The sequence below is a fragment of the Formica exsecta genome, unplaced genomic scaffold (genome assembly GCF_003651465.1).
Source record: "Formica exsecta isolate Colony F162 unplaced genomic scaffold, ASM365146v1 scaffold363, whole genome shotgun sequence".
In the NCBI taxonomy this organism is placed as follows: domain Eukaryota; kingdom Metazoa; phylum Arthropoda; class Insecta; order Hymenoptera; family Formicidae; genus Formica; species Formica exsecta.
Window position 1 is genome coordinate 1,070,773 of NW_021850877.1, and position 24,125 is coordinate 1,094,897.

Consider the following 24,125-nt stretch of genomic DNA (forward strand, 5'->3'; position numbering starts at 1 on the left):
TGTATTGAGAAATTAAAATATGGGACAACTAATAAAATAATAAAGTAGTAACGTAATAAAGTAGCAAAACAAAATTTTTTTGCATGTTTCACGCTCTTGTATAACGACGTCATTCGGTTGTTACAACATCTGACGCCAATGAGGGTTCAAAATCGATATAAACGGACGTCTGGTATTCGTATCTCCTCTCGTACTTCTCTTTCGTTGTCAAAAGCACGCCAACCGTGAAAATATATCATTTGCAGCTATATTATCACTATGCATGCAGTTATATAGATCATGAATACAATACCGGAAAATGACAGAGCGAGGACAACGAGAATGATACTGTTTTACGTAAACTTGTTGAGTTTCCTGAAAAAAATGCATTATAAATCAATATTATGTATTAAATATCAATATTAATAAAAATTTTTTGATGGGTGTATATAAAGCTATATATTTGTTATATATATAAATTAAATATATATTTTTTTGCGTTTGAGAAAGGAAGTTAAAATAAAAAAATTACGAAGGTTTATAATTTTTATCGTCTTTCTTGTGATATAGCTAGTCTAAATATTTTACCAACAGTCGGAAATTATGAATTTTTTCGTATAATTATCTTCAAACTGACATGTGAATCAAAGTGAAGGCTGAGAGCGGCTGTTCAGGCGTTTTTCGTAGGATATCTACTAAACCTTACTTAGTATCGCCACCTGCATAGCTTTAGAAGCTACGTAGAATTATGTGTAGTCACAATCATTTTGTCGGTAAAAGTTTGTTTAATGTATAATCGTATTATATTCATAAATTAGAGACATGTCTCATATATAAATTTAATTATATATTTTATTAGCTGCGAGTGATCTTTTTTTATTTCAGCAATTACTATATGAATATCAATATATGTTATTATTTTAAAATATTTTTATGTACATATCTGTGTGCATTATAAGTGTAATTCTCGATAGAGAAAAGAAAAAAAGAAAAGACAATAGCTTTAACAAAACTAATTATCCTTGATAAAACAATTTTAGAGAATAAAATAATTATTTTGATAAAATAATAAAAGGACTTATATATTTTGTATAGAAAACAATTTATTATAATTTTTATTAAGTATTGTACAATGAAATATAGTTTATTGTATATAATGTGTAAAAGATATATACGATAAAAAATTACATGAATTATTATTATTCTTGGAATAAAAGTATCAATCTTATTAATTTATTTATTTTAATTATCTACAATTTGGGAATTTGTTTTCTAAATTAATTTTTCTAAGATTAATGATATAGATATATCTATAAGAAAAGAAATAAAGGCTCAGTTAATCTGTCTAAAATTTTAATAATATATGTAATATATCCTTTTGTAAAACATTATTAATATAGTAATATAAAAAAATATCTACTTATTTTTTTGTTTGCGAACGTTTTGCAATTTTATTTAATCTATTCGTCGCACAATGAAATACTTTTGTTAAAATCTGTGGCCAATATAATCAAAATATAAGATTAATACATTCAACGTCAATTTTACATGATTTTCCAATAAGCCGCATGTTTATTATAATTTAATAATACATGTATTATATAACAATGAAACGTGTTTATTTAAATCCTTATTAAATAAATTTTTTCTTGTTCCAATAAATCTTTCATAAATGGGAATAAACTTGTGGATTAGAAATAAATTTGTGCATGGATTCTACAAATAACAAATAAAATAAATAAGAAATTATTTCTCTTATTGTTGATAATGCTTTCTAAATTTATTTCTTCTCTCTTGTTTCTTCGTTTACCTACTAAAGAGTTTTTTTTCTTAAAATTCCATCTCTTTTTTAATTGTTTCAACTGTGTTTTATATATATCAAAAAATAAATTATATTTTCTCTGTAATATTATTTGCATAGTACAATATATAAAAAGGATTACTATACTCACTCGAATCTCATTTTTGATCGCAAAAAAAATTTTGGTTTTGCGTCATACATAACACTTGTAGAACACACGTGTGTGTGTAGAACACATTTTCTTTTGTATATTTAAGAACTAAAATATCTTACAAAGGCAATGGACAGTTTGTAATTGTAAGATGAGAAGAAATATACGCGATATAATTTTGCTATCTCTTTGTTCTAATTTTTTTTCTTCTATCCAATTTTTTCGAAACTATTATAAATAATTATGTTGTAATTAGTGGCAGCAATTTTATAGATGAATAATTTGTTTACTTGCAAATGTATAATAGTAGAGATAAGAGTTAGGTTATACATTATAAAAGATATTGTAATGTTTGCGCGTACGGAATAATAATATATCATTAATAGTATACCTATGTCTTGCTATATCATTATAGAAATTCTTACTGCGAGAGACGATGAACAGTAAATATACACGAGGGTAGAAAGTTCGTTATATTAGAAAATTATCGTCAGTAATACAAATCGTCTCTTATTGATCGCTTCTTTACTGCAAGAAACTACAATACTTCTGACTTTTAATATTCTGAAAACTTTTCTATTTCGAAACAAAAGAATTAATCTACGATAACAATAACGACCATATACAATTTTTCTTTTGATAAAGAAGTTATTATTAAGAAACACACTCGCGATACATGCAACGATAATCGAGGTATAGGGAACTGTCGCAGACTAAAATAATGCATATACTTCCGGTGTCATTTGCTCTATTCACTTACACCGGTTACTGGCGACCGGTGCATTTTCTTGTCAACTCGTTTAAATATTGGATGTACAATCTTTATTCTGCTTTTATGTTTGTTTTACTGCAATTGTTCGTGTTCTACGGTATAATTGACACTGTCTTCTCGGCCAATCTGGAGGAATTCGTAAACAAATGCTACCTGTTCCTTTCGATTTTCGGCGTTTCCTGCAAAATCGTGCATCTCTTTATACGTCGCGAAAAGATCATCGATCTAGACAAGATGCTCTTGAAGGACAATTGTATTGCCAGAGATGTACAAGAGATATTGATCCGAGAAAAATTTGATCGACACGTGAGGTATATAATTATTAAATAGAGAATAGATTATGACAAAATAATTTTATTAATTGTGAATAATTTTTACTTGTGTGTGTGTCTTATCGGACAAAACTGGAACGGGTTTTTTCTTTTCCGATTTTTTGTCACTCCTGCTTTTATTTGCAAATTAATTTTTTAAAAGTACCTCATACATCATTTACCCTGACTAGAAAATATCTTTTTTCGACTCTTTTTCTTCTTTTTTTTATTTATCTTATAATAGTTATCATCTTGTTACAATAAGACGATATTGCATAAAACAAAAAATTTAAATTTAAAACAAAATATATCTTGGATAATTTTTTTAAGCAATTAATATAAAAATGTGCTCTTTCAATATTTTAAAATTTGATTTGCATATAAATATTTATAAATTTATTTTTTAAATTTATTTTAATAGATAATTTATAAATTTGTAGACAGGTTACGATTGCTTGCGAGATTCTCAATGAGTCCTGTGCAATGTTCACGACCTTCGCACAATTTTACGTATCTCTGAAGACGCGTAGCTTACCTGTGTACAAATGGGCGCCCTTCGATCTATCATCAATATATGTCTTCTTGCCTATATTGATATTCCAATGCGTGGCTTTGGTGTTATGCGTAAATACCAGTGTCGCACATGAGACGCTAATTTCCGGTATGATGATCCAGGCCTGCGCTCAATTCGAAATTCTGTGCCATCGCGCTCATATATTGCCGGCGTTGATGATCGAAGCCGAAAAAAATAGTGAATCAGACGAGGATCTGATAGCACGCGAGAAGGCAATCATTCGCGATCTGATATATCATCATCTTTACATTTATAAGTGAGTATTTATGGCGATTAAAAAGATAGAATAAGGATTTTAATCCTTTGTAATTATAGATTTTATAGTTTTTCAATGATAAAAATATACACAAAGTTATCTTTTTTTATAATTTGTTAATTATTTTTTTACGCGATTAATAACTATCAAGTTTATCGATTGAATACTATCATGCTACTTAATTTATCCATTTGTGTGTTAATTAGTTTACTTAACTTTATATAGGAAATCAATAATTAAATAATTTATAGAAATAATAACAGAAATTCCATATAAAACTGCAGATTTGCGCACACGATCAATGCAGTTTTTACAGTGATGATGTTCATCCAATTTTCCATCATTTCCCTAGTTCTCTGTATGAGCGTCTACAGACTATCTACAATGACGTCATTATTTACCCTCGAATTTGCACACATATTTTCTTATCTGTGCTCCATGCTCATGCAAATATTTCTTTATTGCTGGTATGGCAATGAGGTGACATTAAAGGTAGAAAATTATTGGAATTTTTAGATTGTTAATATATTGATGCAATAACTGCATCTATATTTTTCTATTTTTTTAAACGCATTGGAAGACATAATGCCATCAGTCCTAAATTAGAATATATAGTATATCAAATTAAAGTAATTATAAAATCTACTAACAATTATTCATCGGTGATAATGTAAATTTTAATATTTTCTTTTAATTATCAATTCTAAACACAAATTCATTTTTTTTAGAGAAACAATTGAAGTGTCTAGCAGTATTTCTTAATTTTCCAAACTCACTTGTTTTATATAAATATGTAAAAAAACATTAAACATTAAACATTAAATAACAAATATTAGCAAGTAAAAAAGAGGAGGAAATGGGGAAGATGATTTCTTGGAAATAACATTGAGTCAAAATTATTAATTGGCATATATATTATATTAGGTAATTAATAATAATTGTTTTAATTAATTTCTTATAGAGTATCGATGTCGGTACTGCTATTTATGAGATGGATTGGACGACATTAAGAGTCCGAGTAATGAAAGATCTTATGATAATAATGATACGTGCCGGCAAACCTGTTAAAATGTCGAGTGGCTATCTAGTCACTTTAAGCACCGAATCCTTTATGAACGTTAGTATTTGAAATTAGATAAAATTAGTGTTAAAATTCTAATAGTGGTGATATAATAGGCGAATTATCTCTTCTATGCAGATTCTCAAAGTGTCCTACTCATCGTATAATTTCTTAAAAGGCTCTTAGATGGAAAAAATACTAGGCTGAATACACAGATTTTCGCATATCGTGATTTTTTCACTTATATATGTCGTCATATTTAGATAATACTCGTGTGTCTAACAAGATAAAGATAAATAATTAGTTGTATTGTCATTTAATTTTAATCATACCATTTAAAAAAAAAATTTGAAACAACTTTCTCTTGCTTAAGTTTTAATTCAATTTAATTAATTATATTTAAAATTATTTTTATTTAAATATATAAATGATAATTATATAAATTATATTATAAGTTATATATTTCACACTATTTCTCTTATATTTTGTTATATAATCACTTGTATCTTGTATAATATTGCCAAAAAATGTGATCCTGAAAGAATTTGGCAACATCCTGTATAAAAGTGCGAGGTACCACATGAGAAATAAGTGAGACACATTAATACCTAGAGGAATGCATTTTTTGGTTTTAGTTGCAGTATGTGCTTGGACTAGTGCGTAGAGAGACAGAATGAAATACCAACCATCCGTTATTTGGAATCTTATAATTGCATTAACGGATATTCCATAGCAATCTCGATGTCGTAGCACATTAATTCGTAAATGCGTAAACAATTCTGTGGAATATCGTTGCGAGAAATATCATGCGTTATGACATTTCTAAATCTCAATTGCTGCATTTTGTGCAAATAATGCAAATCCTTGTATGTAGATGTAGTAAATATATTTGAAATAGCATTCAAGCAAATTTCTTCAAATTTTTTTTGTCATTTATTTCACTTTATGATTGCATGGATTAAAAATAAATTTATGCATGGATTCTATAAATAACAAATAAAATAAATACAAAATAAAAAATTATTTATTTTATTGTTGGCAATGCTTTCTAGGTTTATTTTTTCTTTTTTCTTTTTTGTTACTAAACTATAATTTATATAATATATTAAAAAATAAATTATTTTTTTCTAATATTATTTGCGCAGAACAATTGAAATGGTTTTATTTGGTTCTTAATTGTGATATTGAATTATATTTTGCACATATATTTTTATACAATGTATAAAAAGAATTACTATACTCACTCGAATTTCATTTCCGACCGCAAAAAAATTTTGGTTTTGCGTCATACATAACATTTGTAGAACACCTTGTGTATGTAGAACAAATTTTCTTTTATATATATTTAAGAACTAAAATATATTACAAAGCCAATGGACAGTTTGTAATTGTAAGATGAAAAGAAATATACGCGATATAATTTTGCCATCTCTTTGTTCTAAGTTTTTTTTCTCTACTATTCAATTTTTTCGAAACTGTTATAAATAATTATGTTGTAATTAGTGGGAGTAATTTTATAGATGAATAATTTGTTTACCTGCAAATGTATAATAGTAGAGATAATTATTATACATTATACAAGATATTGTAATGTTTGCGCGTACGGAATAATAATATATCATTAATAGTATACCTATGTCTTGCTATATCATTATAGAAATTCTTACTGCGAGAGACGATGAACAGTAAATATACACGAGGGTAGAAAGTTTGTTATATTAGAAAATTATCGTCAGTAATACAAATCGTCTCTTATTGATCGCTTCTTTACTGCAAGAAACTACAATACTTCTGACTTTTAATATTCTGAAAACTTTTCTATTTCGAAACAAAAGAATTAATCTACGATAACAATAACGACCATATACAATTTTTCTTTTGATAAAGAAGTTATTATTAAGAAACACACTCGCGATACATGCAACGATAATCGAGGTATAGGGAACTGTCGCAGACTAAAATAATGCATATACTTCCGGTGTCATTTGCTCTATTCACTTACACCGGTTACTGGCGACCGGTGAATTTTCCTGTCAACTCGTTCAAATATTGGATGTACAATCTTTACTCTGTTTTTATGTTTGTTTTACTGCAATTGTTCGTGTTCTACGGTATAATTGACACTGTCTTCTCGGCCAATCTGGAGGAATTCGTAAACAAATGCTACCTGTTCCTTTCGATTTTCGGCGTTTCCTGCAAAATCGTGCATCTCTTTATACGTCGCGAAAAGATCATCGATCTAGACAAGATGCTCTTGAAGGACAATTGTATTGCCAGAGATGTACAAGAGATATTGATCCGAGAAAAATTTGATCGACACGTGAGGTATATAATAAATGATAATTATATAAATTATATTATAAGTTATATATTTCACACTATTTCTCTTATATTTTGTTATATAATCACTTGTATCTTGTATAATATTGCCAAAAAATGTGATCCTGAAAGAATTTGGCAACATCCTGTATAAAAGTGCGAGGTACCACATGAGAAATAAGTGAGACACATTAATACCTAGAGGAATGCATTTTTTGGTTTTAGTTGCAGTATGTGCTTGGACTAGTGCGTAGAGAGACAGAATGAAATACCAACCATCCGTTATTTGGAATCTTATAATTGCATTAACGGATATTCCATAGCAATCTCGATGTCGTAGCACATTAATTCGTAAATGCGTAAACAATTCTGTGGAATATCGTTGCGAGAAATATCATGCGTTATGACATTTCTAAATCTCAATTGCTGCATTTTGTGCAAATAATGCAAATCCTTGTATGTAGATGTAGTAAATATATTTGAAATAGCATTCAAGCAAATTTCTTCAAATTTTTTTTGTCATTTATTTCACTTTATGATTGCATGGATTAAAAATAAATTTATGCATGGATTCTATAAATAACAAATAAAATAAATACAAAATAAAAAATTATTTATTTTATTGTTGGCAATGCTTTCTAGGTTTATTTTTTCTTTTTTCTTTTTTGTTACTAAACTATAATTTATATAATATATTAAAAAATAAATTATTTTTTTCTAATATTATTTGCGCAGAACAATTGAAATGGTTTTATTTGGTTCTTAATTGTGATATTGAATTATATTTTGCACATATATTTTTATACAATGTATAAAAAGAATTACTATACTCACTCGAATTTCATTTCCGACCGCAAAAAAATTTTGGTTTTGCGTCATACATAACATTTGTAGAACACCTTGTGTATGTAGAACAAATTTTCTTTTATATATATTTAAGAACTAAAATATATTACAAAGCCAATGGACAGTTTGTAATTGTAAGATGAAAAGAAATATACGCGATATAATTTTGCCATCTCTTTGTTCTAAGTTTTTTTTCTCTACTATTCAATTTTTTCGAAACTGTTATAAATAATTATGTTGTAATTAGTGGGAGTAATTTTATAGATGAATAATTTGTTTACCTGCAAATGTATAATAGTAGAGATAATTATTATACATTATACAAGATATTGTAATGTTTGCGCGTACGGGATAATAATATATCATTAATAGTACCTATGTCTCGCTGTGTCATTATAGAAATTCTTACTGCGAGAGACGATGAACAGTAAATATACACGAGGGTAGAAAGTTTGTTATATTAGAAAATTATCGTCAGTAATACAAATCGTCTCTTATCGATCGCTTCTTTACTGCGAGAAACTACAATACTTCTGACTTTTAATATTCTGAAAACTTTTCTATTTCGAAACAAAAGAATTAATCTACGATAACAATAACGACCATATACAATTTCTTTTGATAAAGAAGTTATTATTAAGAAACACACTCGCGATACATGCAACGATAATCGAGGTATAGGGAACTGTCGCAGACTAAAATAATGCATATACTTCCGGTGTCATTTGCTCTATTCACTTACACCGGTTACTGGCGACCGGTGAATTTTCCTGTCAACTCGTTCAAATATTGGATGTACAATCTTTACTCTGTTTTTATGTTTGTTTTACTGCAATTGTTCGTGTTCTACGGTATAGTTGACACTTTTTTCTTATCGGCGAGCCTAGAGGAATTCGTAGACAAATGCTACCTGTTCCTTTCGATCTTTGGCGTTTCCTGCAAAATCGTGCATCTCTTTATACGTCGCGGAAAGATCATCGATTTGGACAAGATGCTGTTGAAGGACAATTGTATTTCCAGAGATGTAGAAGAAATATTGATACGAAAAAAATTTGATCGACACGTGAAGTATATAATTATTATATAAATAGATTATGACAAAATAATTTTATTAATTGTGAATAATTTTTACTTGTGTGTGTGTCTTATCGAACAAAACTGGAACGGGTTTTTTCTTTTCCGATTTTTTTACTCCTGCTTTTATTCGCAAACTAATTTTTTAAAAGTACCTCATACATCATTTACTCTCACTGGAAGATAGTTTTTTCGATTCTTTTTCCTCTTCTTTTATTTATCTTATAATAGTTATCTCCCTTGTTACAATAAGGCGATATTGCATAAAACAGAAAGTATAAATGTAAAACAAAATATATCTTGGATAATCTTTTTAAGCAATTTATGTAATAATTGGCTTTTTCAATAACTTAAGAAAATTTGACCTGTATCTAAATATTTATAAATTTATTTCTTAGATTTATTTTAATAGATAATTTATAAATTTATAGACGGCTTACAATCGCTTGCGAGATTCTCAATGTGTCCTGTGCAATATTCGCGACTTTCGCGCAATTTTACATACTTTTGAAGACGCGTAGCTTGCCTGTGTACAATTGGGCGCCCTTCGATCTATCATCAATATATGTCTTCTTGCCTATATTGATATTCCAATGTGTGGCTTTGGTGTTATGTGCAAGTTCCAGTGTTGCACATGAGACGCTAATTTCCGGTATGATGATTCAGACCTGCGCTCAATTCGAAATTCTGTGCCATCGCGCTCATATATTGCCGGCATTGCTGACCGAAGCCGAAAAAAATAGTGAATCAGACGAGGATCTGATAGCACGCGAGAAGGCAATCATTCGGGACCTGATATATCATCATCTTTATATTTATAAGTGAGTATTTATGGCGATTTAAAAAATAGAATGAGGTTTTTAGTCCTTTGTAATTATAAATTTTATAGTTTTTTAATGATAAAAATATACATAAAGGCATCTATTTTTATAATTTGTTAATTATTTTTCTACGCGATTAATAGCTATCAAGTTTATCGATTGAATACTATCGTGCTACTTAATTTATCCATTTGTGTTAATTAGTTTACTTAACTTTCTATAGGGAATAAATAATTAAATAATTTATAGAAATAATAACAGAAACTCTATATAAACTGCAGATTTGCATACATGGTCAATGCAGCCTTTACAGTGATGATGTTCATCCAATTTTCCCTCATCTCTCTAGTCCTCTGCATGAGTGTCTACAGACTATCTACAATGACATCATTATTTACCCTCGACTTTGCATACATGTTTTCTTATCTGTGCTCCATGCTCATGCAAATATTTCTTTATTGCTGGTATGGCAACGAGGTGACATTAAAGGTAGAAAATTGTTGGGATTTTTAGATTGTTAATATACAATAACTGCATCTACTTTTATTTTTCTATTTTTTTAAACGCACTGGAAGACATAATGCTACCAGTCTTCAATTAGAATATATAGTGTATCAAAGTAGAGTAATTATAAAATGTACTAACAATTATTCATCGGTGATATCGCAAATTTTAATACTTTTTTTAAATTATGAATTCTAAATACAAACACTCAAAAAAATGTCTTGCTGATATAGGTAGATTTCTAGGTGTCACAGCAAAAATTTATCGCTATTTTTTGTATCTGTTAGAATATTGTCTGTTACATATAGAATTTATAGCAGCAATATTCTAATAATATCTTCTAGAAAATTTAGGTCCCATTGCCAAATGTTAATCACTGCATTGGATAAATATGAGTTTCGATACTACAGCTAAACGATCTTTGTGAGAAATATAATTGCCAATTATAACTGCAGCATCGAAAAATTGAGAAAAATTGTTTAAAAGAGCTAGATAGATTGAGCGCGTTATACAAATATGTTAGACGTGAGGATTATATATTCATTTGTTTCTTGCCGCTAATCTTTTCTGTATACCACAGCCAAACTTTATAACAAGTATGATTGGCCCTATCATGGATAGGCGCCACAGAAAAACATTCTTTCTAAATTTCACAAACAGTTCAGATATAAATTCTGTCTCTGTCACTTAGATTGATTAAATGCGAAACATATGCGATATCACAGTATTTGCTAATCATTTATGTACCTCAGTTAATTTTGCGCACCCAGAAAATTTTTGCTGTAGTTGCAATACCACTTTTTTGAGTGAAGTCACTTTCTATTTAGAGAAACAATTGAATTATCTAGCATTTCTTAGTTAACAAATATTTAGCAAGTAAAAAAGAGGAAAAAATGGGGAAGGTGATTTCTTGGAAATAACATTCAGTTAAAATTATTAATTGGCATATATATTATATTAGCAAATTAATAATAATTATTTTAATTATTTTCTCATAGAGTATCGACGTCGGCACTGCTATTTATGAGATGGATTGGACGAGATTAAGAATCCGAGTAATGAAAGATCTTATGATAATAATAATACGTGCCGGCAATCCTGTTAAAATGTCGAGTGGCTATGTAGTCACTTTAAACATTGAATCTTTTATGAATGTTAGTATTTGAAATTAGATAAAATTAATGTTAAAATTTTAGTAGTGGTAATATAATTGGCGAATTATCTTTTCTATGCAGATTCTCAAAATATCCTACTCGTCATATAATTTCTTAAAAGACTCTTAGATGGAAAAAAATACTATGCTGAATGCACAGACCTCCACACATTATGTTTTCGTTATTTACATATATCGTCTATATTTAGGTAACATTCTTGTATGTTCTAATAAGATAACGATAAATAATTAATTGTATAATCATTTAATTTTAATCATACCATTTTTTAGAAATTTTAAATCATTGTTCTTTCGCTTAAGTTTTAATTCAATTTAATTAATTAAATTTAAAATAATTTTTATTTAAATAAATGGTAATTATATAAATTATATTATAAGTTATATATTTCACACTATTTCTCTTATATTTTGTTATAATAACTTGTAGCTTGTATAATATTGCCAAAAAATATGGTCCTGAAAGAATTTGGCAACATCCTGTATAAGAGTACGAGGTACCACGTGAGAAATAAATGAGTCACATTAATACCTAGAGGAATGCATTTTTCGGTTTTAGTTGCAGTATGTGCTTGGATTAGTGCATAGAGAGAGAGAGGATGGAATACTAACCGTTTATTTGGATTCTTATAATTGCATCAACGGATATTCCATGGCAATCTCGATGTCGTAGCACATTTATTCGTAAATGCACAAAAAATCCTGTGGAATATCGTCGTGAGGAATATCACGCGTTATGACATTTCTAAATTTCAATTGCTGCATTTTATGCAAATAATGCAAATCTTGGAAAAATTTTTGTAAGAAGATTTAAAACAAATTCTAAATTTTTTTATATTTTACATTTAACGATAAATACTTTTATCTGATTATGATACATTTGTTTAATATCTTAGAATGGTCATATTTAGAGCAAAATATGAGATACAATATGAGTACCAATCTTTCAGATGTTGCTTAAATATGTTTTTTCTTTTTTTATATGGGTGTTGAAAAGATATCTTACAAATGATAGATGATAATCGAAAAAGTTGGATGTCAAGTGAATAATGGAATGGGAAAAAAAGTAAGAAACGACATTACTTCTGCGACAATTCGTAATAAAACCACAGAAAGAGATTGATATTTGTATGTAGACGTTGTAAATATACATGAAACAGCATTCAAGCAAATTTCTTCAAACTTTTTTCCGTCATTTATTTCACTTTATGATTGCAAGGATATATACACATGAAGCATCGTTGTAAATAACATCCTTTTTTTTCTCTAACTCTTTCTTTCTATCTTTCATTCTTCCCTTTTTCTATTGCTTTTTCTCACTTCCTTTCTTCCTCTCTATCTCTCTTATTTTGTTTTTGCTTGATGCTTCCGCATAAAATTTCAAGTGAACATACTTGGCATTTATGTCAACAAATTATCATCTGAATAATTACGCGGTGTTAGAATTCGCTGGATAATATTCTCATCGATACTGTATTTGTTTTATCTTGATATTTTCCCGCGAACACGTTTCCATTTCAATATGCTCATAACTTTTTTTATCAACTTTATAACTTTATCTATCCGTGTCGCTTACATAATGAAACAATATTTGCGGGAAGCGATGTTACTGAGCGATCGATGGCTGCTTCGATTTACAAGCGTTACGTGATCAACCCGATATCCCGTTATCCGCTGAACATTTTGCCGCATATATCGTTGTAGTATATCATCACAAACACAAATTGCTTACGATCAATTTTGTTATGGCACTTTGACAGAATGTTATTAATGAGTATTAACCGCATCAAGCATTATGTATTTGTTTAGTAACCGAGCGGCACTATCGATCGTTTAACTAATTACTAAGCATTATTGAGAGATGCTGATTCTTTTCAACTTGATTAAACTACATTTACATCAAACACATTAATTTGCTGTTATAATCTTTCGCGAACATTTTAATAGTCGTAATAAAAATAGCTGTAAAATAATTTTTTTCTTGTTTTTTTTCTTCAAGCTATTGAGCTTATGAGACTTTTTATCTCCACTAGAAACTGCTAAAAATGCTCGGCGGACAACGCTTTGTTCTTCTGTTTGGAGACTTACATAAAAAATAAACATGAACAAAACGTTTTTTATTAATTATGTCGTGCGAATAGAACGACGACCACTGACATAATTAGATAGCGCAAGCGTATCCGATATTGCCGTCATTATTTCAGCAACAATGTCGTCAGAAATAAAAAGAATTCGCTCACAAATTAATTAAAGCGATTTAACTATTCTTTGTTAATACTGACAATTTTTTCTTTCTGTGCTGTATACGTATGTATTTTTTATTAATATTTACATTTAATAAATGTATTATTTATAGTGTTAAAAGAAAGTTACTACATGTAACGATTGTTAAAATAAAATTACCATGAGTTCGAATAAAGAATAAATTAAAAAATATCTCTTATTTTTATTTGTTATGTAACTTTCTAAGAGTAAGAGAGAAAGCATTATCTTATATTCTCGTATATTTGAAAATTAATTTGATGAAATGAAGTCTTATCATTTCTGACGAAAAAAAGCTATTGTCGCCGTTTATCACAATCTGCCTAACATATTATTATGATTAGTCTAGAACTATGTTTATTTCTAAATAGCGAGTCCAATAGCTCGTAAGTAAATGTAGAAATAAAATAAATGCACGTGCACACTATTCGGCATTTGGAAATAGACATTACAAACGCAAAGAATTATTTCTCAATTCCTATTCATTTAATATGTGGACATAGATCTGAATCAGTCGTTGCTCTGTAAATTAAACATTATCCGCCATATTACGTAGTAATATCATAGTATAGATGTTATATACATTATTACTTACGCAAATTTAAAGGATTACATTCGCTATAAGACGCAGAATTGAATGGCAAGGCTAAAGTTAATTTTCGAATATTATTTAATTTTTTTCTTAGATAGAGATAATTTATGTAAAATCACTTTTTGTGATTGACTTTTTTGATTCTAGGATATTCATGATATGAGTTTATCGCGATATTTTACGGCATGTTCTTTATTGTTTATATTTATTATAATTATTAATCATCTTTCATTTACTCTACATTAAGCGTTCGCATTAATATGGATTGGTGAAAATACATTTGCTTGTAGTAATAATCCAACCTTTCTATTCAATTCTGTTACTTGTATTGCTATTTTATTTATTTTGTATTATAAAACTCTGTACGAGAAAAGTTGCGTAAGCGAACCTTCATAAGGCGGCGAGAATCTTTTACGCTTGAGAGATTTCCCAAGTACTTTTAATCTCAAATCAAATTAAAAAGCGTAAGATGTACCTAATTCACGATATTGCGCTTTCTTATATATTTAAACGTTTTATTTATACACAATCGCGACAGATCCTCGAGAGAATCCGTCATGGTCACATAATTACTCATGATGTATTTGCTTCATCGCGTTTTAGTTAATGTACATTTAGATTTGTCATTATTTATATATACTTTGGAGACGAGTCAAGATTGAAAATTTTTATACATAGCTATTTTAAAATGGTAATGCTCGGAAATATGGTCGCTAAACATTATCGCGTGCTTACACAATACTGTACAATTACGTATCAGAGCAAGCATTGTTCGCGATTTTTTCATATCATCAGAGCGTATTTTAAGGGATCTTCACTGGACGATAAAATATAAGATTTGTCTTACTCACTTTTCGATTCATGTATGTCTATTATTTATAAATTATACAAATGTGTGGCTAAATGCTATAGGTGCTAAGATAAAATTTTCGGTAATCACTTATAGTCATCAAACTCATTTTTCTTTATTTAAACAATATATTAAAATTTATGAATTAAGCACCTACATCATTTAGATACTCATATATAGCCATTTTCTTTTAAATTTTTACGTTATAATAGAAGAATCTATGATCATAGCTTAAACTTATGTTTTTTGAGCGATAAGAATTTTCACTAACACAAGCCATACACGTATCGGCCAGTTTATGCGTTAAAATGTGTTTTGATTTTTATTTTGATGAATTAAATTTGTGAATTTGAATATCTATTTCAACGCTGGCTACTTTTACGATTGAATAAATCACGAATAATGTTGCACCATTGTCGTTGATCCTTCCAAGTAAGCGTTTTCGCAAAAATACTCTACGCAGGATCGTTTCCACCGTTGTCGATTAACTATAATTAATGCTAGCCGCGAGTGAAATTTTAATTTTAATTTTAACTAATATTTACGGCAACGAGACATATTCGTTAAAAGTGACTATGAAATTAACGACGCGCAGCTTGATTACCTGGAACAGCTGTGGGAAAAAGCAGTGTTGTGTGGAATATCGTCTGTCGTGTCTAGATGCCGATAGAATCGATACAAACATTAACACGATTTAAATGATATATCCTAAAATTTTGAAAAAGATATACATTATTAACAAAAAATGTAAAGAATAAAAGTAACAAAAATTAACAAGATAAACAATTATATTAGAAAATAAGATATTTGTCGATTTTCTTCGAAGAGAGATCATCTAAGAAGATAGAAAAATATTAATAAAATATTATAATTATTAATTTTTTAATATTATCGTTTAGATGTAATCGAATGCATTCATTTAATATAATAATATTTAGATTCAGAGATACCACACAACACCGAGAAAAACGCCGGTAGCGAGCGTATATATATACGTATATGTACAAGTTTCACGCATATCTCCCTCATTGGATCGCGCTCACGTGGCAAAGGAATTAAATCCACTGTCAGCGAAGTCCCCGCGTACCACCGCACAGCATCCTTTTGAATGCCTGCCGAAATTCCGGCGAGAACACAGTGTAAATCACGGGGTTGAGGGTGCTGTTGAAGTATCCGAGCCACAGGAACACACTGGCCACGAGCTTGGGCGGCTCGCAGGTCTGGCATGTAGCCTGCAACAAGGCGACCAAGAAGAACGGCAACCAGCAGGCAACGAAGGCACCGGTGATGATCGCCAGGGTTTTGGCCGCTTTACGCTCGCGCTTCGACTCGATCGTCTCGCGTGTGCGCTTCATGCACTTGACCACCTGCTGCTGCTGGCTCGTGCTGGTCGGATTCGTCAACGTCGTCGTGGTGGTCGTCGTCGAGACCGCTGTCGGTGTCACCGTCGTCGACGGCGTGACGTTCGCGCCGTTATACGACGACGACTTCTCCGGCGAGATTGACGAGTGATCCGGCGTGGATCTCGTGATGGTGAACGCCGTCGATTCCTCGCGGGGCCTACGGCCAGATAAATCAGGGTTACTCCAGTCAAGAGAGAAAAAGAGGTGCTCATCTCTCTCGTCGCTGGCTCGTTATCGCGGGAATAATGGTGGTGGAGGCTGAGACTCGACGGGGTCAGTGATATTAGAAATCTTTATGAAAGACCGCCTAAAGTAGAAGTGATAGAAGCGATGTTAAATGAAGGCTATATATATATATATGAAGCCGTATATTAATTTCTTGATATATAATAGGGGTATGATATATTTAATAATTAAGAAAGATATATTAAGTTACAGTTGAGAAATATGAGAGAATTATGAGAAAAAAATATATGATATGTGAAACCAGTCCGCGAGCATATTGTCGAGATGTTTTGAAGCAAGATAAATAAATAGGCAAATTATTTTCTGTTACTTATGAAGCAGAAAATAAAAGAGCAAAGAAATAGCAGCAAAGTATGACACACTTATATGAAAATAAATAATTATAACAGTTATTTCAAAGAAAATATTAAAAGCGTATACACATAGTTATATAATATTAATTATAATTTAATTCGCAAGAATTTTTATAATGAATTCATGCTTATAATATCAAGCACAATCTATTTTATAGGCGATAGAGCTTAAAAATACGCAATTATTAAGCAGCGATAATATCCTTTTTGCGACAGATCAACAGGTAAACTCATACCTTTGTTCGTAGCAAAGATCTGCACTTCACTGGCCATTGAGATAAAAACGCTTAAAATATGCTAAGCCGCTTGAGATAAAATACTGCGCGTTAAGAATATTTATTTATAGATTAAATTATGATCTCCCTGTAAAAAAATGTGTCCTTGCCAAGATATAGGGAAGCAGACTAAATCTCATGAAGGATTTACGCCATTTCTCAACATCTCATTTGCAAGATTTATTCTACGTGGCTTTAACGCGTTGTTACCCCTCGAGCCCTTCAAGTTTATTGCAACTATGAAAAATGCAACTGTGTACAAAATTGCAATCATGAAACATGTTCCATTATTGTTTAAGATCTAAATAATTCTGGATCTTGTGATAAAGAACCAGAGAAGGGAGGCAAAAAACCTACAAACTACCTTCTCGTAACGAGCCTAAGGATGCCTCTTCTTTCACGCGGCGGCTGAAGTATAGTGCCGGGCCTCTTCCTGATCCTTTTTCGCGCCGCTTGAAATATCCTCCAATACAGGAATAAGATGACTAAGAGCGGAAGATAGAACGTCGCGCAAGTTGCAAAGATCTGTGAGGTAATTTATATATATTTTCTTTTCAGGATAATATGTGCAATGCGTTATATAAAGAAAATACATTTTGTATTTTCAAAATTATAGTTTAGATATGAGCAACATTGATCATGAATATTTATCAAAAGCAGATATAAATTTATATCTTCGTGTGAAGACATTTTTACATTTGTATAAGAATTTTTGAGAAAGACAAAAAAAAATCATGTTATGATCAACCACAATTGGCGTAACGTTTCTCGAAGTGTCGACACTTTCTCAAGCAATTCCATCGAATGCAATTCGCAGTCGCGAATATAATCAAGCTTCGGAGCAAGTTTCGGATCCGTTCGCAATTCTCCGGAAGCGTTCACCTGATATGCAGTATCCTGCGACACGAGACACGTCCCTTGGGCTATGCGGTCCAAATAATCAGGATCCTTCCATCCGAGCTGAGGCGCTAATGAGATTCCTAAGGATATCACCCACACAGCGATGATCAGGATGCCGATTCTTCTCGGATTCCTCGCCTTAAAATAGAAGAGCCATCTTTAACGACTTACTGTTATTTCATCGTTTCAGAATAATTTTTTTTCTTTCGGTTTCTATCGATTTTTACATTATTAGACATCGTTTAAATATTCGAAATACATTTTCCATTTATTCTTTACGCGTAGTCGGTGCGCATAATATATACATTTCGTATCGTTAAAAATATTTTTATTGTTAAATCTCTCAAAAAATTAAAAAATTTAAATAAGTCATGTGAAAACCTGATTGTCATTTAATAATCAAGATATCTTACTAGTCCGACCAATTTTGTACCTTCCACAAGACTTTGTACATTACTAAGAACACTATCTTGTATCAGAAAATTAAACTTTTAATTAGATCTACTCGTAGAGCTTTTTTCTTAAAAAGAGAGAGAGAGAGAGAGAGAGGGAGAGAGAAAAAGAGAGGGAGAGATAGAGAGAGAGATAAAGAGAGAGAAGCAAGCATATTAGTTCCCTCGTTCGAGAAAATTACGGTGTCTGCTCTATCAGCGTATCTGCTTGGTCGACACATGACTCAAGCTAATTCCTCGCCCGTTCCATTATTTATAACGTAATCGATCCGCCACCTAAGGGACCCATATACAGCCTGTTTCTATCAGTTGGGAAATGCAAGTTAGCCTTTAAGTTCAACCGGGCTGTCCGTTGCGTAGCTTATCAAACTCCAAGTTAATTTTGAACTAACTTTAAGCTCTCCGGAGAAGAGAAAGAGAGCATACCGAGAATATTACATATTCGTCTCATCCCCGTTAAACTATATTTATGAACGGGAAGTTCTGACCGTTTTATTTTACGATCTTACCCTTTTTCATACTTCATAAGCAATGTTCCCTATAATTCTCGTTACATCCATGAGCGTGCGTAAAAGAGAGAGCGGACTTTGCCTTCGCGCAATTTCAACGAAAATTTATGAATGATTTTATTGAACTTTATTCACATAGTAAATGTATAGAATAGTAAATGTATCCGAATATACCAAATATTTTTTAAAATTTAATCTTCGATATAAAATAAACGACATTTATTCGCATTTTAAACTAAAAGAATATTAAAATACAATATAAATAAATATAATAAAATTGCAGGAAATTAAATCTTTGTGTATATATGTGCTATTAGATATAAAATAGATATAAATTTTTAAACAAACGCGAAAGGATTAACAAACGTAAAGAAATGTTCTAATGTGATGCACGAAATTTCGCGCGTCAGATTCTATTCCGATTTTATGTATACTATTTTTGAACTGATAAAATAGTATTTTCCTGCATCATACAACGGTTTCCCGGCTATTCAAGAGATCCAGGATACGACATGCAGTTCCACGCGATCTTGCTCGCGTCAACTCCCACGCGACTCTTTTTCTATCTCGTCGACGTGGCGAGCGCAATGTAAATGACAGCGGATAACAAAGACTGTATCATTCGCATCGGACAATTTCCGACTTCCTCTCGATAACCGCAACGGCGTTAATTAACCTGTATATAATTGATATTGGTGACTGCCCAATATCTGTCGACCGCGATAGCCACCAGATGCAATATCGAGGCTGTGCAACATAGAACGTCGCTGCTGGTCCACATGTCGCAGAGCTCCGGACCGAGTGACCATCCCGAGTTTATCTGCAATAAACAGAATTATCTATCATAGAGCGTGAGCTTAGCGCGGCCTGGGAGCATAAGCGGATAATCGATGTGGCCGCGAAAATTGCAAGTCTTGCATCAAAGTGTTTCGAAATAAAATAAGCGCACTGAATGAGTGATCATTCATCAGTAAATGTGTCGATTGTTCCGTTTTGTCACTTTTATGAAAGCAATGTAAACATATCTTTGCAAAATTGAAAATACAATATTATCAGTATAATTATTAATTATATACCATCTAAAATAGTAAAAAATTAAGAATTGATAAGCAAGAAAAATCTATGGATTCGTTTATTATTTATAATAGCTTTTTATCAATATATATTATATTATACTTATGCATACTGCATACTTATATATATAATCATTCTCAAAAATATTATTTATCTATACAATATCTATATGTAAATATATGTAAAAGCCAGTTTTTACACACGTAGTACATATGACACAGAAATCGGTAAATAAATGGAAATTATTTCTAGCTGCGCAAACAAGGATTGGTTAGTTGATTAATATGTTAAGGATTGCACATAGTTTGGTGCGACAGTTCGCCATGCAGTAGGGACAAAATACGGATTGAGGGTCGAAAGGGAAAACATCTGAGCCATGGCAGACGGAGGGACGACGGAGAGTACGGAAAGGGAGCCGGTAAGAGCGATGTTGTAGAAGAGACGGCTAGAGAAGGGGAGGAGGGAACTCTGATGCATGCCTGCTTAAAAGTCCATTCATGGTATTGGAATCTATCTTCGAAAGCCAATCGCGTCCCTTGTCCTCCTTTCAACGCGGTGGCCCCTCTGTCCATAGACGTTCGTTTCTTTATACTTTGAGATCAGAACATTCCGGAAGTCGATGAGTCTCATCCATCTTGTCGGAAATATAAACACTTCTCAAAAATAATATCAATTGTACGTAAGTCGATAAAGGAGCAGTTTTAGATAGAAAAAGATCGCGATTCGCGATACGAGATAGTGACATAATTTATCATATGTAAAATTATTAAGAAAATATATTATTTATATATTTGACATTATAAAATAAAAAAAAATGTGTTTAAGGTTTTTTGTTATCTTTTTTTCCGTTTTATTAAGAAATAATCATTTCTATATTAATTAATTATTAATAATAATAGATAAGCAAATTGCTAACGCACTTCTAAGCAATTTTGTTTATATCAGGCATCTTTTAAAGTCTCCAAGAATCTAATCAAGCGTTACGTGTACATGTGCAGTTAATGAAATCGTTTGCGTGCACGTTTCTGATATCTACCGATAAACGTCGGGCGAAAGAGATGGCCGTAAAATGAACATCCATCAAATATTCGAATTAAACGGCAGACGCATAAATTTCTATGTGGTCTTTATTAAAGAGATGCATGTAATCCCGTTTAGTCAGTATACGACTGGAAAAGTCGCTATTACATCTCCTGTTGGCTGAATGGCGGTCGAAATAGAACTGCACCATTAAATGATAACATGCGGGAGATATCGATACGCTGACAATGGCAAGAAGGCAGACTTAAAAGGATACAGGAAAAGAAAAAGAGAGAAGAAGCGAGAGGAAGCCATTCTACGTTGCTGAAAAGTGAGAAGGAAGAATCAGGTGCGCTTTGGAAAATATGAGAGTGTAAAAATATAATATAAAGAAAAAGTGGAATGAGGGGAGGGAAAAAATGCTGATGTAGGATTTATATAGAAGCCCGCAGGGCAGGCAAGATGTAAAAAGGTTGCGTTAAGAAAACGAGAGAACTAAATAAGGATATACGTTAGTTGAAAAGATTCTGCGCGCATGAGGGGGGATAATGCGCGTATTCAAACTAAATGAATAGAAGAAGAAGGAATGCGCGAGCACAAGGAAATTCTTTTTTTTTACATCAATTCTAATTAAATTCGTATCATTGATACGGATTTTCGCTAATAATCTTGGCGTTTATCAATTTTCTCGCAAAAGCTAAATATATCGAGTACTTTAAAAGCTGAATGCGCGTTTTAAAAATGAATTATTTGTTTGAAAATATAGTAAAACGATCGCGCTCGAGCGTATTATCGCTCTCATGGCAATTTCCGATGAAATCTTTGTTAATTGGATAACGTGTCGAAAAGCAGCGCGAAGCGGTAATTAACGTCTATGTTATTCCCATTCCGTTCCCGTTTCCGTTCGTGTATTAGAGTTTATTAAGTATAAATGTGCACGGCGTAGCGTAACGAACTTCGCTAGGGGAGAATCGAAAGCTAATCATTCGTATATGTGTATATATCGCTCGTTATCTCTATATGTGTGTGTATTTACTCGCACCTTCATTCTTGAATATGTACGAGTATATGTGTAACAACGTTCTTTATCGTTCGCGTTTACGCTGGGTATATAGAAATAAGAGATACCACGGTAGAGAAAACTGCTTTAGCTTGTGAAATTTGCAGATCACAATCGTGATATTATAGTGCACACACAATATATTTAAGAATATGGTATTTATAAAATATCATATTCACGAGATATAAAATTCTAAAAGCCGACTTCTATAGAATTTATCAAAGTTTCGCGTATATGCTATTCCCAATTTTTTGAAATGTAACGTGTTGAATATTTATACGTGATATATGATAAAGCGAGCTCTTCACTGCAAATTATTGCACCGTAATTACTACACGTAGTTAATTATAAAATTTACGGCAATTTTCGCGATTTCAACTTTTTACGTTGGTAAACCATTGTTAAATTTTTCTTCGTAATTTATATAATCCGCGCATATCTGTACGTTATTGAAATTCTGCGAGAAAATTTTATGAAGCTTTTGAACACAATAAATTGTCGCAGCTCATGCATCGCGTTTGATTCTTTTTTGTCGCAATCAGTGTAAAATAGAATTAACAAATTCTCTAAGATAAAATAATTTAGCGTTTAAATGCCAAATTCTCGGGGGATGCGTTTCCTCGCGCGACTTTTTTCCCAGACACAATGTCCGCGCAATGTAAAGCCGTAATAGGAAAAGGCGAGAATGCACGCGCGTTTCTTACGGATATTATAAACTTGTGAATAGCTGCACCGGACCATATATGAAAGTTTAACAATGAAAATGTAACGCGCGAGGAGAGAACGATCCTCTATGTGATAAGAGAATGACCATTACTTGACTATTCCGCCGAAAATTTTGCACAAAAATTTTACCTCATAAATGTAGGTTGCCATAAAATGCGATAAAATTGTGACACGTGTTTTACGACAATAATTACAACAGTATCTCGCCGAAGATGTCTTAAATTAATCATTAAATCTCGTAGATCTACAGAGCGCGCTGCTCGTTCATTCATTTTTACAAAAGTTAAATTAATATTTTATTATAATTTTACTGTCTAATTTTACGGACCAGGCGTGCGCAAAATATCTAGGATATTTAGGAGACTTTCGAGACGAATATCTTGGAATGATAGTTATTCACAGCGCCAGTGAAAATGCGAATCATTTTCTTTTCATGAATTTCCCGCGGTTTCATATTCTCGTGTATTCGGCGCTAAAAACTTGATTGCGCACGTTTTCTTACCACACAGTACGGTTTGTTGCGAATAGGTTGGACGGCAATAACTTGTAGTCTTCTTTAATAAAAATATTACGTACCTCATAAACAGCTCCGAGAGGCATAACAAGGCAGGCGACCATAAGATCCGCGACAGCCAAACTGACGATTAAGTAATTTGCTACGGATTGCAAATTTCTCTCTAATACGATAGCCGCTATTACGAATAGATTCCCTGTAACAAAAACATGTATCGTCGTGAATGACATTTGCATAATTTATTCGAAAA

At 31.4% G+C, this 24,125-nt stretch overlaps 3 protein-coding genes across 20 annotated transcripts in view; 2 read left to right on the forward strand and 1 right to left on the reverse strand.

The window, feature by feature from the left end:
• Positions 1–2,652: 2,652 nt before the first annotated feature.
• Positions 2,653–5,618, forward strand: LOC115238994 (odorant receptor 67a-like). 2 transcript variants are annotated; one of them, XM_029813264.1, is made up of 5 exons: positions 2,653–3,014; positions 3,455–3,844; positions 4,129–4,336; positions 4,806–4,961; positions 5,043–5,090. In XM_029813264.1, the coding sequence occupies exons 1-5, from the start codon at positions 2,653–2,655 to the stop codon at positions 5,088–5,090; spliced, it is 1,164 nt and encodes a 387-aa protein (XP_029669124.1). The 2 variants fall into 2 exon arrangements, with proteins under 2 accessions (XP_029669124.1, XP_029669126.1); XM_029813266.1 differs by lacking the exons at positions 2,653–3,014; positions 5,043–5,090 and adding an exon at positions 5,540–5,618 and having other exon boundaries at positions 3,483–3,844.
• Positions 5,619–7,990: 2,372 nt separating this feature from the next.
• Positions 7,991–11,751, forward strand: LOC115239019 (putative odorant receptor 71a). The gene is made up of 5 exons (XM_029813305.1): positions 7,991–9,137; positions 9,575–9,964; positions 10,246–10,453; positions 11,467–11,622; positions 11,704–11,751. Exons 1-5 carry the CDS (start codon positions 8,773–8,775, stop codon positions 11,749–11,751), a joined length of 1,167 nt encoding a protein of 388 aa, XP_029669165.1. The 5' UTR covers positions 7,991–8,772.
• A 1,014-nt stretch (positions 11,752–12,765) lies between these two features.
• Positions 12,766–24,125, reverse strand: part of LOC115238945 (5-hydroxytryptamine receptor 2A-like) — a 110,393-nt gene continuing 99,033 nt past the window's right edge. For all 17 annotated transcript variants that reach the window (XM_029813166.1, XM_029813158.1, XM_029813159.1 and 14 more), the window contains 5 exons: positions 23,938–24,071; positions 20,158–20,301; positions 18,503–18,658; positions 17,985–18,145; positions 12,766–16,903 (listed from right to left, as the gene is read on the reverse strand). In XM_029813166.1, the coding sequence (XP_029669026.1) occupies positions 16,411–16,903; positions 17,985–18,145; positions 18,503–18,658; positions 20,158–20,301; positions 23,938–24,071 (1,088 nt within the window). In that variant the 3' untranslated portion in view covers positions 12,766–16,410. The remainder of the gene's footprint in view (positions 16,904–17,984; positions 18,146–18,502; positions 18,659–20,157; positions 20,302–23,937; positions 24,072–24,125) is intronic.

Bases quoted from the DNA above. Each gene is read 5' to 3' on its own strand.
- LOC115238994 (XM_029813264.1), top strand. From the start codon at position 2,653: ATGCATATACTTCCGGTGTCATTTGCTCTATTCACTTACACCGGTTAC. The intron at 3,015-3,454 runs GTATATAATTAT...ATAAATTTGTAG, and splicing joins AAATTTGATCGACACGTGAG to ACAGGTTACGATTGCTTGCG. The intron at 4,337-4,805 runs GTAGAAAATTAT...AATTTCTTATAG, and splicing joins GCAATGAGGTGACATTAAAG to AGTATCGATGTCGGTACTGC.
- LOC115239019 (XM_029813305.1), top strand. From the start codon at position 8,773: ATGCATATACTTCCGGTGTCATTTGCTCTATTCACTTACACCGGTTAC. The intron at 9,965-10,245 runs GTGAGTATTTAT...TATAAACTGCAG, and splicing joins CATCATCTTTATATTTATAA to ATTTGCATACATGGTCAATG. The intron at 11,623-11,703 runs GTTAGTATTTGA...TTTTCTATGCAG, and splicing joins ACATTGAATCTTTTATGAAT to ATTCTCAAAATATCCTACTC.